Source organism: Oncorhynchus mykiss, chromosome 17 (genome assembly GCF_013265735.2).
Source record: "Oncorhynchus mykiss isolate Arlee chromosome 17, USDA_OmykA_1.1, whole genome shotgun sequence".
Taxonomy (NCBI): Eukaryota; Metazoa; Chordata; class Actinopteri; order Salmoniformes; family Salmonidae; genus Oncorhynchus; species Oncorhynchus mykiss.
The window spans coordinates 523813-542500 of record NC_048581.1 but is presented as its reverse complement, the minus strand read 5'-3'; the positions used below and the strand labels follow the sequence as shown (position 1 = coordinate 542500).

General features: G+C 45.5%; 1 protein-coding gene across 1 annotated transcript in view; it reads left to right on the top strand.

The window, feature by feature from the left end:
- Window positions 1-16741, top strand: part of LOC110516737 (protein tweety homolog 3) — a 68187-nt gene extending 51446 nt beyond the window's left edge. The window contains exons 12-14 of the mRNA XM_036948488.1: window positions 2974-3156; window positions 5156-5231; window positions 9827-16741. Coding sequence (XP_036804383.1) covers window positions 2974-3156; window positions 5156-5231; window positions 9827-9961 — 394 coding nt within the window. The 3' untranslated portion in view covers window positions 9962-16741. The remainder of the gene's footprint in view (window positions 1-2973; window positions 3157-5155; window positions 5232-9826) is intronic.
- Window positions 16742-18688: the final 1947 nt, after the last annotated feature.

Here is an 18688-nt window from a genome sequence, read left to right as displayed (position 1 = left end):
CAACACCTTAACACACACCTGAACACATACAACACCTTAACACACACCTGAACACATACAACACCTTAACACACACAACACCTTAACACACACACCTGAACACATACAACACCTTAACACACACCTGAACACATACAACACCTTAACACACACAACACCTTAACACACACCTGAACACATACAACACCTTAACACACACACCTGAACACATACAGCACCTTAACACACACCTGAACACATACAACACCTTAACACACACCTGAACACATACAACACCTTAACACACACCTGAACACATACAACACCTTAACACACACCTGAACACATACAACACCTCAACACACACCTTAACACATACAACACCTTAACACACACCTGAACACATACAACACCTCAACACACACCTGAACACATACAACACCTTAACACACACCTGAACACATACAACACCTTAACACACACCTGAACACATACAACACCTTAACACACACACCTGAACACATACAACACCTTAACACACACCTGAACACATACAACACCTTAACACACACCTGAACACATACAACACCTTAACACACACCTGAACACATACAACACCTTAACACACACCTGAACACATACAGCACCTTAACACACACCTGAACACATACAACGCCTTAACACACACCTGAACACACACCTGAACACATACAACACCTTAACACACACACCTGAACACATACAACACCTTAACACACACATCTGGCCTATTCCCTGCTAAGACATTGATCAGATCTTACTACTACTGCTACTGCTACTAATACTACTACTACTAATACTACTGCTACTAATACTACTACTACTAATACTACTGCTGCTACCACTACTACTCCTAATACTACTGCTGCTACTACTACTACTACTACTGTACACAGCCTTCATGTTTAGTATAGTGCATCTGTCTGTCAATCAGACTCTCTCGTCTGTCTGTCTGTCTGTCTGTATGCGCCCGTCTCTCAGTTTGATTTCACATCTTCTAATTGGGTCAACACCATTATTTTCTGTCCCCCCTCATCCCTCCTTCTGTTTCTTCTCCTCTTCCTCGTCCTCCTTTCTCCTACCAATGTTCTGATTTGTAAAAACCTGTGACTCGGAATGGGACGATGTAATCCTCAGTAACAGTTGATGGGAACACGGATCATATCATAAATAGATTAATAAGGGTCATTGACGGTTTTGGCCCATGGCGTAATATATTTTGTACTAAATACATTGGACTTCTCAATTGACATCTCTGTAGCGACAGAGATTCTGTGTGTCCCTGGTCGACCTGCTCCTGTGTTTCTATCATCGAGAAGAGAGGCCTTGGCAGAGTGCTTCGTGTAGGAACAGTCCTGCTTTTGTGCTCTGTGTGTGTGGATGAGTTTTGGGCAGCTTTATATGCGAGTGTGGCAGCATTAGAACCTATTGTGAAATAGCACTGCTGCCCCCTGGTGGTGTGAAGAGATTACAGTTGAAGCCTCTCGGGCGAACCAGTGCTTGTCTCTTCACTGCCCGTGCAATCTACGGACCGATCTAAAGTTCTACAAACATGTTTTATACCCTGTGTAGTTGACCTGCACTCCACTACCTTCCCAATAAGCACACGTCCTATCTGATTATTTCATTATTTTTCGCTGACGATTGTTTATTTTGTATTTATTTGTATCATTGTATGTCACAGCAGAAAATGGTTCACCACCAGCGGCCATTTTGACCTAATTTTACTTTTCTTTGTGACATTTTGTATGACTTTACATTTTTATGGTGCACTCGAGATTTCAGATGCATGAATCAAATAACCTGAAATGAATGAATCAAATGGCTTGAAATAAATGAATCAAATGGCTTTTTAAAAATGTAACCTCTATTTAACTAGGCAAATCAGTTAAGAACAAATTCTTATTTACAACGATGGCCTAGGAACAGTGGGTTAACTGGTCTAGGAACAGTGGGTTAACTGCCTTGTTCAGGGGCAGAATGACATATTTTTACCTTGTCAGCTCTGGGATTCGATCCAGCAGCCTTTCGCTTTACTGGCCCAACTCTCTAACCACTAGGCTACCTGCCACCCCACTTCCTCCCGAAGTGTGATTGAAATTAATGAATCAAATGGCTTGAAATGAATTAATCAAATGGCTTGAAATTAATAAATCAAATGGCTTGAAATGAATTAATCAAATGGCTTGAAAAGGAATGAATCAAATGGCTTGAAATGAATGAATCAAATGGCTTGAAAAGGAATGAATCAAATGGCTTGAAATGAATGCTCATTATGGGGAGTCAGTCATTGCCTGCCGTTCAGCGGAATCGATTCCGATGATTCCTTTGTAAATAAGCTCTACGCTTCTCTCCTGTCCTCTTGCTGTATCCCTCTGCTGCTGAGACAGAGCTGCTACTGATGATGGTGAGGATGATGCTGAAAACTGCACGATATCTCTGGTTCCTTCTACAATTGGCTGAAATGGAACAAATCTTGACTCTTGACTTCTGATCTTTGACCCCTGGACAGTGTTCTGTGAACCTCGTGTGCACCTGTGCTTTGTGGTGGGGTGGTGCCTGGGGGTTGATGGTGGTGGGGGTGTTTTGGGGTTATTCTTGCCTGGCGTCTCTCCGTTGCACCAATACCAATACAAGGGAATTAGGTGGTTTAGTGTGGACTTGGCCCCTAGTCCCTGATCTTGGGTCAGTTTTAAATTTTCCTCATTTAATGGTAAATGTTCAGGTTTGTGGGAGGGGAAGCTGATCCTAGATCTGTGGGTTGAGGGGTGTATTATCCTCCTTCAAGGGTCCTATGAGTCTGAGTTGACCCTCTGTCAGCTCCTCTCTCCTCTGTTCTCACTCTCACTGTCTGTCTCCCCTCACCCCTCCTTCCCCTCGCCCGGCCCCTCCCCTCCCCTCGCCCCGGCCCCTCCCCTTGGCCCTGGCCCCTCCCCTTGGCCCTGGCCAATGAAGGACGGATGATGAGGATGGAGAAGACGAGTCTGCTGTCCAAGGCAATCGGGGGGCGGGTCCTCATGATAACCTGTACCGCGTGCACATGCCCAGCCTCTACAGCTGTGGTAGCAGCTACGGCAGCGAAGCTAGCATCCCTGCTACGGCCCACACTGTCAGCAATGCCCCTGTCACTGAGTACATGTGAGTTAGCACCCCACCGGTAGCCGCTAGCTGAAACAACACACTGCCTGCTACACAAGCTAGCCACGCGATCTCCATTGCCTGCCATACATTATTGTAGCTAGCGAGTGAGTTAGCCTGCTAGCCACATGTCAGTTAGCACCGCTAGCAGAATCGACACACTGCCTGCTACACAAGCTAGCCACGCAATCTCCATTGCCTGCCATACATTATTGTAGCTAGCGAGTGAGTTAGCCTGCTAGCATAAACAAAACACTGCCTGCTATCAGTTAGCTATCAGTTACCCAAATGAAGCTACACTGCCTGCTCAGTGATATACATTAGGCTACATGTGAGTAAGCCTGCTAGCCATATCGGAGTTAGCTTTTACACATTGCCTGCCTGCCATACAAGTTAGCTATTGCCTGCTACCAATTAGCCACGCAATTGCCATTGACTGGTATCGGCCTACCGTGAAGCTACAGCTAAAGGGTGTGAGTTAGCCTGCATACCTTTTAACTACTCAAGTAACAGGCCTACATACCTTTTCAACTAGTCAAGTAACAGGCCTACATACCTTTTCAACTAGTCAAGTAACAGGCCTGCATACCTTTTCAACTAGTCAAGTAACAGGCCTGCATACCTTTTCAACTAGTCAAGTAATAGGCCAGCATACCTTTTCAACTAGTCAAGTAACAGGCCTGCATACCTTTTCAACTAGTCAAGTAACAGGCCTGCATACCTTTTCAACTAGTCAAGCAACAGGCCTGCATACCTTTTCAACTAGTCAAGTAACAGGCCAGCATACCTTTTCAACTAGTCAAGTAACAGGCCTGCATACCTTTTCAACTAGTCAAGCAACAGGCCTGCATACCTTTTCAACTAGTCAAGTAACAGGCCAGCATACCTTTTCAACTAGTCAAGTAACAGGCCTGCATACCTTTTCAACTAGTCAAGTAACAGGCCTACATACCTTTTCAACTAGTCAAGTAACAGGCCTACATACCTTTTCAACTAGTCAAGTAACAGGCCTGCATACCTTTCAACTAGTCAAGTAACAGGCCTACATACCTTTCAACTAGTCAAGTAACAGGCCTACATACCTTTTCAACTAGTCAAGTAACAGGCCTACATACCTTTTCAACTAGTCAAGTAACAGGCCTACATACCTTTTCAACTAGTCAAGTAACAGGCCTGCATACCTTTTCAACTAGTCAAGTAACAGGCCTACATACCTTTCAACTAGTCAAGTAACAGGCCTACATACCTTTCAACTAGTCAACGTAAGTTGAAGTTATGCATTAATGTATTCCATTAAGTATACCACTGATACAACTACATACAAAACAATACATTATGTATAAAAATTTTAAAAAGATTATCACGTTCACCGGATAGGTGCAGGGAAATGTGTTGTTTTACACGGTCGGCCATGGTAGTACGGCACCCCAGGAGCAAATTAGGGTTAAGTGCTTTGCTCAAGGGCACATCAACCTTTTGGTTACCGGCCCAACCCTTTAAGCATCTAGCGCTAGGACAATAATATAGCAGACAAGGCGCTGTTGTTGTGGACGCCGACCACATACTGAGGGTCTGATGGCTAAGTCCCAATGATCTCTCCTTCCTCTTGAAGTGTGCACTCATTCACCACTCCCCACCATTGTAAAAAGCATTTGATTGATGTTGGCATGGATACTAGAATACTAGATGGAGTTTCCGTATTCCAGTCATATACATGAAGGGAAGTGAACAAGTGCACACTTCGGGAGAAAGGAGGGATCATTGGGACGCAATCTAGTTGTTGTAGGGAGGACTGTAAGTGCAGGAAGTGACAACAGTAACCAGGAAGTGACAACAATAACCAGGAAGTGACCTCAGTAACCAGGAAGTGACAACAGTAACCAGGAAGTGACAACAATAACCAGGAAGTGACCTCAGTAACCAGGAAGTGACAACAATAACCAGGAAGTGACCTCAGTAACCAGGAAGTGACCTCAGTAACCTCTCGTTTGTGACGCAGGACCCAGAACGCAAACTTTCAGACCCCCAGGTGTGAGAACACGCCTCTGATTGGCAGGGAATCCCCTCCACCCTCTGTAAGTGCACACTTTCTAGTACACACTATCCCCTCCACCCTTTTGTAAGTGCACACTTTCTAGTACACACTCTACTACAGTTATGCCCCCTCCGAACCCTGAAGGTGTTTTACTTTTGAGTGTGGATAAACCATCGCAAAGGTCATTTTGGCAGCCTGGCTTTTTAAATGGAATAGATTGTAATTCAAAACAGGTGTTTAGTCTGACAGATCACAGATGGAAAAAAAAGACATTTTGTCAGTCTCTAATTCTGATGTAAACTCTGGTTAGTCTATTTCGCATGTCAAATGGAACCCTATTCCCTATGGGCCCTAGTCAAAAGCAGTGCACTATAATAGGGAATAGGGTGCCATAGGGCTCTAGTCTAAAGTAGTGCACTATATAGGGAATAGGGTGCCATTTGGTAGTAGACGACTGGGCCAGTGGTGCTAACCATTTGGTGGTACGAGACTGGGCCAGTGGTGCTAACCATTTGGTAGTACAAGACTGGGCCAGTGATGCTAACCATTTGGTGGTACGAGACTGGGCCAGTGGTGCTAACCATTTGGTAGTAGAAGACTGGGCCAGTGGTGCTAACCATTTGGTAGTAGAAGACTGGGCCAGTGGTGCTAACCATTTGGTGGTACAAGACTGGGCCAGTGGTGCTAACCATTTGGTGGTAGAAGACTGGGCCAGTGGTGCTAACCATTTGGTAGTAGAAGACTGGGCCAGTGGTGCCAACCATTTGGTGGTACAAGACTGGGCCAGTGGTGCTAACCATTTGGTGGTACAAGACTGGGCCAGTGGTGCTAACCATTTGGTGGTACAAGACTGGGCCAGTGGTGCTAACCATTTGGTGGTACAAGACTGGGCCAGTGGTGCTAACCATTTGGTGGTACAAGACTGGGCCAGTGGTGCTAACCATTTGGTAGTACAAGACTGGGCCAGTGGTGCTAACCATTTGGTAGTACAAGACTGGGCCAGTGGTGCTAACCATTTGGTGGTACAAGACTGGGCCAGTGGTGCTAACCATTTGGTGGTAGAAGACTGGGCCAGTGGTGCCAACCATTTGGTAGTAGAAGACTGGGCCAGTGGTGCTAACCATTTGGTGGTACGAGACTCTCCCTGAACCAGACTTCATCGCTGCATCCTCAGGTCTCAATAAGGAAGTACAGAGGCTGGGTTTGGCCCAGTTAACCCTTGAAGAGCTCTCTCTTATGTCTTCATACCTCTTTATAGGAAAACAAATGGGTGTTGCCATGTGCTCTTTCTTTTGAGACTCTTGGTGTCTGACGCTGGGTTTTCCCTTCTTCTTCTTTTTAACGTTGTATCTCTTGAGTCTGTGGACGGGCGATACGGTCTTTCCAGTACAGCCATTGGTTAAAGCTGGTTGTTTCCGAAGGCGTTTTACCTTGAAGTCACCCGGAGTGACTTCCTGTCCATGTCCGTCCTTAATTCGTGTGTCCCCCCCCCCTAGTAAACAACAGCCAACGCTCCTTTAGTCCTGTCCCCATAATGTGTCTGTGTGTACACGTCCTCTAGATGCATGTGACCTATGTATCTGTTCCCCTGTCATCACTAAACATCACTACTAGTTCTTCAGCTGGGGTGTGTTCATTATGGAAAAACGTTTACCATTTTATGAACCGAACGGAAGCAAAGCAGCAAAAAAAATGTGAGTTTCTATCGGGACAAATTCAGGTAGGTCCCCTCCCAGTTTCGTTCCGTTTGCTTCCGTTTCAGAAGCATTTCGACAAACAGAATCGGAGGAATGAATTACATTCCTGATTCACAGGGCCAACTGCTGAAAACCACCCATAGAGGTGGATAGAGGTCACACAAAGGCTGGTTTAGAAGCAAATATGTGCCCTCTATCCAACTCTATGACGTCATGTCATCCACCACCACCGTCTAGCAGTAGACACCACCTCGGTTTGGTGATGCACGGCGGCCATTTTGTGCCTCATGGCTCACCAAGCACTAGTTTCCACATTAGAGATGGGGAAACTGGGAAACCCAGCGCTACAGTACTCCCTCACTAAGACCACTGACTAATATCAGGCTAACCTACCTAACCTTCTACATCAGAATTAGAGCACTAATACAATTTATCAATTCAATATTTGATACTATTTCCTGTCTAATAATAATCATCTAGAGTTGAGTGCTAACGCCTGTCAAAAACCCTGCAGGACTATAATCCTAATCCTAATCAATCTCTGTAGTGATAATTGTTGTTTTTAATCCACTACCTCAGGCTGTCCAAATGACTAGTGAAGTGTGTGTGTGTTGCTTGTTTCCCATAGTGTTCCACTCTACCAACCTCCTCACCCTGTCCTCTACTCTCTGTCTCTCTCTGTCTCTGGACACTTGTAAGCAGCATATCTCTACATACTCGTCCCTACTCACTCCCCCTTTTGAAGGACACTAGTATACATACCCTTCCCTACTCACTCCCCCTTTTAAAGTACACTAGTATACATACCCTTCCCTACTCCCTCCCCCTTTTGAAGTACACTAGTATACATACCCTTCCCTACTCACTTCCCCTTTTGGAGTACACTAGTATACATACCCTTCCCTACTCCCTCCCCCTTTTGAAGGACACTAGTATACATACCCTTCCCTACTCACTTCCCCTTTTGAAGTACACTAGTATACATACCCTTCCCTACTCCCTCCCCCTTTTGAAGTACACTAGTATACATACCCTTCCCTACTCCCTCCCCCTTTTGAAGTACACTAGTATACATACCCTTCCCTACTCCCTCCCCCTTTTGAAGTACACTAGTATACATACCCTTCCCTACTCCCTCCCCCTTTTGAAGTACACTAGTATACATACCCTTCTCTACTCCCTCCCCCTTTTGAAGGACAATAGTATACATACCCTTCCCTACTCACTCCCCCTTTTGAAGTACACTAGTATACATACCCTTCCCTACTCACTCCCCCTTTTGAAGTACCCTAGTATACATACCCTTCCCTACTCCCTCCCCCTTTTGAAGTACACTAGTATACATACCCTTCCCTACTCACTCCCCCTCCCCGTTTTGAAGTACACTAGTATACATACCCTTCCCTACTCCCTCCCCCTTTTGAAGTACACTAGTATACATACCCTTCCCTACTCCCTCCCCCTTTTGAAGGACACTAGTATACATACCCTTCCCTACTCCCTCCCCCTTTTGAAGTACACTAGTATACATACCCTTCCCTACTCACTCCCCCTCCCCGTTTTGAAGTACACTAGTATACATACCCTTCCCTACTCCCTCCCCCTTTTGAAGTACACTAGTATACATACCCTTCCCTACTCCCTCCCCCTTTTGAAGGACACTAGTATACATACCCTTCCCTACTCCCTTCCCCTTTTGAAGGACACTAGTATACATACCCTTCCCTACTCCCTCCCCCTTTTGAAGGACACTAGTATACATACCCTTCCCTACTCCCTTCCCCTTTTGAAGGACACTAGTATACATACCATTCCCTACTCACTTCCCCTTTTGAAGGACACTAGTATACATACCCTTCCCTACTCCCTTCCCCTTTTGAAGGACACTAGTATACATACCCTTCCCTACTCCCTCCCCCTTTTGAAGGACACTAGTATACATACCCTTCCCTACTCCCTCCCCCTTTTGAAGTACACTAGTATACATACCCTTCAGATTTGGGCAGTGTTGATGGCTACACAATATTTCTTTTTTGTTATTTTCTTTTCTTTCTTTTTCTCTCTCTCTCCCCCTCTCTCTTCCCTCTGTTTCTCTCTCTCTCCCTACCTCTCTCTCTCTTCCCTCTATGTTTCTCTCTCTCTCCTCCCCTACCACTCTCTCTCTCTTCCCCTCCCCCTATGTTTCTCTCTCTCTCCTCCCCTACCTCTCTCTCTCTTCCCTCTGTTTCTCTCTCTCTCTCTCTCTCTCTCTCTCTCTTCCCCTCCCCCTATGTTTCTCTCTCTCTCTCCTCCCCTACCACTCTCTCTCTCTTCCCCTCCCCCTATGTTTCTCTCTCTCTCCTCACCTACCACTCTCTCTCTCTTCCCCTCCCCCTATGTTTCTCTCTCTCTCCTCCCCTACCACTCTCTCTCTCTTCCCCTCCCCCTGTTTCTCTCTCTCTCCCCCTACCACTCTCTCTCTCTTCCCCTCCCCCTATGTTTCTCTCTCTCTCCCCCTACCACTCTCTCTCTCTTCCCCTCCCCCTATGTTTCTCTCTCTCTCCCCCTACCACTCTCTCTCTCTTCCCCTCCCCCTGTTTCTCTCTCTCTTCCCCTCCCTCTCTCTCTTCCCCTCCCTCCCTCTCTCTCTCCCCCTACCACTCTCTCTCTCTTCCCCTCCCCCTGTTTCTCTCTCTCTTCCCCTCCCTCTCTCTCTTCCCCTCCCTCCCTCTCTCTCTCCCCCTACCACTCTCTCTCTCTTCCCCTATGTTTCTCTCCCCCCTCCCCCTCCTTCTCTTCCCCTCCCTCTGTCTCTTCCCCTCCCTCTCTCTCTCTCTCTTTCTTCCCCTCCCTCTCTCTCTCTCTCTTCCCCTCCCTCCCTCTCTCTCTTCCCCTCCCTCCCTCTCTCTCTTCCCCCTCTGTCTTTCTCCCCTACCGCTCTCTCTCTCTTTCTCTCCAGTACACCTCGAGTATGAGGGCCAAGTATCTGGCCACCAGTGGACCGGACCAGAACCGACGGTCAGTCCCCAATGACCAGTTGGACCCAGCCAGCCGACCACATCCCCTCGCCAGACCACAGTCATCTGTCCACTAGAACCTCCCAGAACCTACCAAAACCTACTAGAACCTATTATAACCTACCAGAATCTTCTAGACAGAACTCATCAACCACAAAAGAACGGGAACAAACCAGGACCAATTTTTCATTCCACTAAAGAACCACAACCCACTAGAACCACCAACTCCTTAGAACCTGTTGACACAGTAGTCCACGTATAGAACCAGAACCACTAAGAATCACAACCACCTCCTCAGCCCATAGGAACCACTAAAATAATACTTCTCAGATTCACCTGAACAGACCACAGTGGGTTGAAAACCAGAGCCAACCAACGGACCACCCAGCCCAGCCCAGCTCACCAGAACAGAACCTCAACCAATCAGCCAACCAACACCAACCTACCTACAGACTCCAGAAGATCACCATGAACCTTGTAGATCTCCCCCCTCCCCCCACCACCACCACCTCAGTTCCATCTCCCCTACAACCGTCCCACAGTCCCACTCAGCTCTACACCATCTCAAACTGGATCCTCCACCTCTTTACCAAGTATACGGCCCTCTGGTGGTGACTGCCGGAAGGAGCCTGTTTATTAAGTATACTGCCCTCTGGTGGTGACTGCCGGTATGAGCCTGTTTATTAAGTATACTGCCCTCTGGTGGTCACTGCCGGTATGAGCCTGTTTATTAAGTATACTGCCCTCTGGTGGGGACTTCCGGTATGCGCCTGTTTATTAAGTATACTGCCCTCTGGTGGTCACTGCCGGTATGAGCCTGTTTATTAAGTATACTGCCCCCTGGTGGTCACTGCCGGTATGAGCCTGTTTATTAAGTATACTGCCCTCTGGTGGTCACTGCAGGTGTGAGCCACACACACAAACATCCTGTATAGAACTGTAAATAGTGAAATAGTATGAGTTACATTCTGGAAGACTCAACTGAAACATGGTGGTATTTAGAGTGTGTGTTTCCAAGGACTGAGGCTGTATCTCATTCTAGGCGACACACACACACACACACACACGCACACACACACACACACACACACACAGAGAGAGGCCTGTACACGTGTGTGTACCTCTCTCTACTCTACCTGCCTCTGTAAACAACCCTCCTGCCATCTAATCTACCAAGCCACTAGGACACAGAATCTGACTGCAAAACGGCCCCTGCACTCTGCAAAACGGCCCCTGCACTCTGCAAAACGGCCCCTTGCACTATGCAAAACGGCCCCTTGCACTCTGCAAAACGGCCCCCTGCACTCTGCAAAACGGCCCCCTGCACTCTGCAAAACGGCCCCTTGCACTCTGCAAAACGGCCCCTTGCACTCTGCAAAACGGTCCCCTGCACTCTGCAAAACGCTCCAACATTCCTGTAACATCTGGTGTTTTAAACTTCACTGCAAAAGGGCTGTTGTGCAGACAGACCATGTGGCCTGAAGCTGAATCAGAAAGCCATGTTGTGGAGTAACCACTCTCTGTAGATAGATTTAGCCACCACTGTACAGCGGTGACGTGTTAGCATTTAGCCTGTGTTAAGAGCCACGTTAACTAACTACATGTATGACTACAACTTGAAATCGTGAGCTCTCTCTTGAGTGTGTTCATGTGTTCTGTGTGTGTTTGCGTGCGTCTAACGCACATGTAAATATGAGTCCAGGACCAAACGGAACATGGTGGAATTCCAAACATTCTGAAATCAGATTCCGATTCCAGATTCCCAGAGGAAGAGTTTGCGTTCCCAAACTAACTCTGGGACTCAATGAAAAGACGAAAGGATATGGGAGAGCTCACCTGTGGGCTCATAACTCTGTATAATTAGGGGTGTGACATCTCCTTAACTGAAAGACATGTGAGAGCTCACCTGTAGGCTCATAACTCTGTATAATGAGGGATGTGAACTCTCCTAAACTGAAGGACATGGGAGAGCTCACCTGTGGGTTAACAACTCTGTATAATGAGGGATGTGAACTCTCCTAAACTGAAGGATATGGGAGAGCTCACCTGTGGGTTAACAACTCTGTATAATGAGGGATGTGAACTCTCCTAAACTGAAGGACATGGGAGAGCTCACCTGTGGGTTAACAACTCTGTATAATGAGGGATGTGAACTCTCCTAAACTGAAGGACATGGGAGAGCTCACCTGTGGGTTAACAACTCTGTATAATGAGGGATGCTGAACTCTCCTAAACTGAAGGACATGGGGGAGCTCACCTCTGGGTTAACAACTCTGTATAATGAGGGATGTGAACTCTCCTAAACTGAAAGACATGGGAGAGCTCACCTGTGGGTTAACAACTCTGTAAATGAGGGATGTGAACTCTCCTAAACTGAAGGACATGGGAGAGCTCACCTGTGGGTTAACAACTCTGTATAATGAGGGATGTGAACTCTCCTAAACTGAAGGACATGGGAGAGCTCACCTGTGGGCTCATAACTCTGTATAATGAGGGATGCTGAACTCTCCTAAACTGAAGGACATGGGAGAGCTCACCTGTGGGTTAACAACTCTGTATAATGAGGGATGTGAACTCTCCTAAACTAAAGGACATGGGAGAGCTCACCTGTGCCAAAATAACTGAATAATGAGGGATGTGAACTCTCCTAAACTGAAGGACATGGGAGAGCTCACCTGTGGGTTAATAACTCTGTATAATGAGGGATGTGAACTCTCCTAAACTGAAGGACATGTGAGAGCTCACCTGTGGGTTAACAACTGTATAATGAGGGATGTGAACTCTCCTAAACTGAAGGACATGGGAGAGCTCACCTGTGGGTTAACAACTCTGTATAATGAGGGATGTGAACTCTCCTAAACTGAAGGACATGGGAGAGCTCATCTGTGGGTTAACAACTCTGTATAATGAGGGATGTGAACTCTCCTAAACTGAAAGACATGGGAGAGCTCACCTGTGAGTTAACAACTCTGTATAATGAGGGGTATGAACTCTCCTAAACTGAAGGACATGGGAGAGCTCACCTGTGGGTTAACAACTCTGTATAATGAGGGATGTGAACTCTCCTAAACTGAAGGACATGGGAGAGCTCACCTGTGGGCTCATAACTCTGTATAATGAGGGATGCTGAACTCTCCTAAACTGAAGGACATGGGAGAGCTCACCTGTGGGTTAACAACTCTGTATAATGAGGGATGTGAACTCTCCTAAACTGAAAGACATGGGAGAGCTCACCTGTGAGGTAACAACTCTGTATAATGAGGGGTATGAACTCTCCTAAACTGAAAGACATGGGAGAGCTCACCTGTGGGTTAACAACTCTGTAAATGAGGGATGTGAACTCTCCTAAACTGAAGGACATGGGAGAGCTCACCTGTGGGTTAACAACTCTGTATAATGAGGGATGTGAACTCTCCTAAACTGAAGGACATGGGAGAGCTCACCTGTGGGCTCATAACTCTGTATAATGAGGGATGCTGAACTCTCCTAAACTGAAGGACATGGGAGAGCTCACCTGTGGGTTAACAACTCTGTATAATGAGGGATGTGAACTCTCCTAAACTAAAGGACATGGGAGAGCTCACCTGTGCCAAAATAACTGAATAATGAGGGATGTGAACTCTCCTAAACTGAAGGACATGGGAGAGCTCACCTGTGGGTTAATAACTCTGTATAATGAGGGATGTGAACTCTCCTAAACTGAAGGACATGGGAGAGCTCACCTGTGGGTTAACAACTGTATAATGAGGGATGTGAACTCTCCTAAACTGAAGGACATGGGAGAGCTCACCTGTGGGTTAACAACTCTGTATAATGAGGGATGTGAACTCTCCTAAACTGAAGGACATGGGAGAGCTCATCTGTGGGTTAACAACTCTGTATAATGAGGGATGTGAACTCTCCTAAACTGAAAGACATGGGAGAGCTCACCTGTGAGTTAACAACTCTGTATAATGAGGGGTATGAACTCTCCTAAACTGAAGGACATGGGAGAGCTCACCTGTGGGTTAACAACTCTGTATAATGAGGGATGTGAACTCTCCTAAACTGAAGGACATGGGAGAGCTTACCTGTGGGCTCATAACTCTGTATAATGAGGGATGCTGAACTCTCCTAAACTGAAGGACATGGGAGAGCTCACCTGTGGGTTAACAACTCTGTATAATGAGGGATGTGAACTCTCCTAAACTGAAAGACATGGGAGAGCTCACCTGTGAGTTAACAACTCTGTATAATGAGGGGTATGAACTCTCCTAAACTGAAGGACATGGGAGAGCTCACCAGTGGGTTAACAACTCTGTAAATGAGGGATGTGAACTCTCCTAAACTGAAGGACATGGGAGAGCTTACCTGTGGGCTCATAACTCTGTATAATGAGGGATGCTGAACTCTCCTAAACTGAAGGACATGGGAGAGCTCACCTGTGGGTTAACAACTCTGTATAATGAGGGATGTGACCTCTCCTAAACTGAAGGACATGGGAGAGCTCACCTGTGGGTTAACAACTCTGTATAATGAGGGATGTGAACTCTCCTAAACTGAAGGACATGGGAGAGCTCACCTGTGGGTTAACAACTCTGTATAATGAGGGATGTGAACTCTCCTAAACTGAAGGACATGGGAGAGCTCACCTGTGCCAAAATAACTGAATAATGAGGGATGCTGAACTCTCTTTATCCCGTCATCCCTTTTTTTAGTTCCTTAATTCTCAAAAAGGAAAATAAATCCTGGATAATGTTGGATCATACGGTGAAAGACAGAGAAAGACTCTTAAAATAAAATGTTTTTAATTTAGTTTAAAATAAAATGTGTTTTTAATTTAGTTTAAAAAAATGTAACTTGATAATGAAGAATTGGGGTGCTGTGACCAACTTTCTCTTTACATAAATAAACGTTTACTTCATTTTTTATTATTTCATCAAACAGGGATCTTCTTTAACGACCTGACTAAAGGTCACGATGAGGTTAGAGGTCACAACCTTTCTCAAAACAGGAAGTTTTTTCTTCTTCTTCTTCTTCTTCTTCTTCTCAGAAGCACAAACGATCTTCGCGGTAACTATGGGAGACGGAAAAGAAGAACACCCACACGTTGACGTAACGTGTGTGCGTTGTGGGAACGCTTAGAGCCTCGTGGAACATGCCTGATCTCGCGACTTGTTCCGTTTCACGGTGAAGTGAAAGGAAACCTCTCCTTAACCTAGGTTAGGGGCCAACCATAGAGTAAGATAGAGTACCTAGTAAAGTATCTAACTCTATGGGGCTGCCAGTAGTTTATCTCTAGGGGCCAACCATAGTTAGACAGAGGACTCTCTAAAGACCCTCTTACCTTACTAGGTACTCTATCTAACTCTATGGGGCTGCCAGTAGTTTATCTCTAGGGGCCGGCCATAGAGTAAGATAGAGGACTTTAAAGTTCACTCTTACTTTACTAGGTACTCTATCTAGCTCTATGAGGCTGCCAGTAGTTTATCTCTAGGGGCCGACCATAGAGTAAAATAGAGGACTTTAAAGTTCACTCTTACTTTACTAGGCACTCTATCTAACTCTATGGGTCTGCCAGTCGTTCTCTCTCTCTTCTATGTGCCGTGAAGTGTATGATGATAATAGTCTAGCTGTAATCTCTCTCATCACTCTTGTGTGTGATGGCTCGTCCAGTGTAGTCTTGGTATTGCTCTCTTCTCTCCCGTGTGTGCTGTCTGTCTGTACGTACAGTACAGTGGTCTGTGTGTGCTGTCTGTCTGTACGTACAGTACAGTGGTCTGTGTGTGCTGTCTGTCTGTACAGTACAGTACAGTGGTCTGTGTTGCCAGCAAATTAAGGGTCGTTATTATTATCCAATCTTCATCTAAGAAACACACACTAACGTTCATTGCAGACCCGCACATTGTAGACACAGACAGTATTCTTTATATCTAGCCATAGTCCTGTGAACTGTCTCACACACACCATAGAACTACAGTACCCATAACACCCTCACTCCTGTAAATTTGACACTGGTTCGCATTTGCATCATGGGAAATGTAGTGTATTAACTAGAGGGATTTCCAGTTAATGGGAGAAAGAGTCCATAGGAATGATCGTTCAAACGATCTTGATTAACTCGCTTCGGGTAGAAGTTGCCTTTAACCACAGATCTAGGATCAATTTACTCTCCCATTATCCTAATCTTAACCATTAGGCGGAACACACACAAAAAAAATTATTAGATCAGTGTCTAGGAAGCAACTTCATCCTACTCTGACAAGCTCAGTGTGTGTGTGTGTGTGTGTGTGTATATAATTTACTGTGAATGAAAGACCAGCGAGACAATCGTAACTGGCGTGATTCCACTCGTTCTTAATGTTCTGTTTATCACGTCACCATGACAACGCTACCTATACTACGGCGTTTTGCACGACGGGAGAGGACCGAAAAAAATAAATATATATATATATACTGTTGGAAACTAAAGATACCAATGGCCTTTTCTTAAACTTGTAACAATCTAACAACTCTTCATATCACACGTTTTAATTTGTCTGTCTTCTAAAAAAAAAAAATGAATCATAAAAAAACAAACTATAGCTAGCTCTTTTTGTAGGGTAATAATAATAATTATTATTATGGTAAGAGCACCATTTGTTTTCTGTTTTTCTTTATAATAATGCTGAATGACTGTCTTGAATTGCATTTTTATTTTTTATAAAACCGTACTGTAGACTTGTTAAATTTTTTTGATGGTTGTTTTTATGTACCTGGCTACAACAACGGTTTACTAAGATGATAATACTGTCTGTTCTCAACTGTGGTGGTGACATTATTGAGCCTGGAATCCATGTTTTAAAAACAGAATTAAAACAACTTTAACTGACTCAGAACGACTGGTGTGGTCTGTTATTGAATTTGACACATCTCCTCTCTCCTTTCTCTCGCTCTCTCTCTCCCTGTCTCTGTAATGACACATCTCCTCTCTCCCTTTCTCTCTCGCTAACTCTCTCTCCCCCCTGTCTCTGTAATGACACATCTCCTCTCTCCCTTTCTCTCTCGCTAACTCCCCCCCTGTCTCTGTAATGACACATCTCCTCTCTCTTTTCTCTCTCGCTAACTCTCTCTCCCCCCTGTCTCTGTAATGACACATCTCCTCTCTCCTTTCTCTCTCGCTAACTCCCCCCCTGTCTCTGTAATGACACATCTCCTCTCTCCTTTCTCTCTCGCTAACTCTCTCTCCCTGTCTCTGTAATGACACATCTCCTCTCTCCTTTCTCTCTCGCTAACTCTCTCTCCCTGTCTCTGTAATGACACATCTCCTCTCTCCTTTCTCTCTCGCTAACTCCCCCCCTGTCTCTGTAATGACACATCTCCTCTCTCCTTTCTCTCTCGCTAACTCCCCCCCTGTCTCTGTAATGACACATCTCCTCTCTCCTTTCTCTCTCGCTAACTCTCTCTCCCTGTCTCTGTAATGACACATCTCCTCTCTCCTTTCTCTCTCGCTAACTCCCCCCCTGTCTCTGTAATGACACATTCACTGACAGTAGATGGCGATATTCCTGTATGTTGGTCACGGATTAAAGAGTGTTTCTCTTGAGTCTAGACAGACACAGAAACAGTAGCCAGGCTAACAGAAACAGTAGCCAGGCTAACAGAAACAGTAGCCAGGCTAACAGAAACAGTAGCCAGCCTAATAGAAACAGTAGCCAGCCAAATAGAAACAGTAGCCAGGCTAACAGAAACAGTAGCCAGCCTAATAGAAACAGTAGCCAGGCTAACAGAAACAGTAGCCAGCCTAATAGAAACAGTAGCCAGGCTAACAGAAACAGTAGCCAGGCTAACAGAAACAGTAGCCAGGCTAACAGAAACAGTAGCCAGCCTAATAGAAACAGTAGCCAGCCTAATAGAAACAGTAGCCAGCCTAATAGAAACAGTAGCCAGCCTAATAGAAACAGTAGCCAGCCTAATAGAAACAGTAGCCAGGCTAACAGAAACAGTAGCCAGCCTAATAGAAACAGTAGCCAGCCTAATAGAAACAGTAGCCAGCCTAATAGAAACAGTAGCCAGCCTAATAGAAACAGTAGCCAGCCTAATAGAAACAGTAGCCAGCCTAATAGAAACAGTAGCCAGCCTAATAGAAACAGTAGCCAGCCTAATAGAAACAGTAGCCAGCCTAATAGAAACAGTAGCCAGGCTAACAGAAACAGTAGCCAGCCTAATAGAAACAGTAGCCAGCCTAATAGAAACAGTAGCCAGCCTAATAGAAACAGTAGCCAGCCTAATAGAAACAGTAGCCAGGCTAACAGAAACAGTAGCCAGGCTAACAGAAATAGTAGCCAGGCTAATAGAAACAGTAGCCAGCCTAATAGAAACAGTAGCCAGGCTAACAGAAACAGTAGCCAGGCTAACAGAAACAGTAGCCAGGCTAATAGAAACAGTAGCCAGCCTAATAGAAACAGTAGCCAGCCTAATAGAAACAGTAGCCAGGCTAACAGAAACAGTAGCCAGCCTAATAGAAACAGTAGCCAGCCTAATAGAAACAGTAGCCAGGCTAACAGAAACAGTAGCCAGCCTAATAGAAACAGTAGCCAGCCTAATAGAAACAGTAGCCAGCCTAATAGAAACAGTAGCCAGGCTAACAGAAACAGTAGCCAGCCTAATAGAAACAGTAGCCAGCCTAATAGAAACAGTAGCCAGGCTAACAGAAACAGTAGCCAGCCTAATAGAAACAGTAGCCAGCCAGGGAGTTCTGGGCTGATGGGGGCTCTGGTACATTCTAATGCCTTGATTTCATCCCATATACACAGCTCAATACTCAACACCCAATACTCAATACT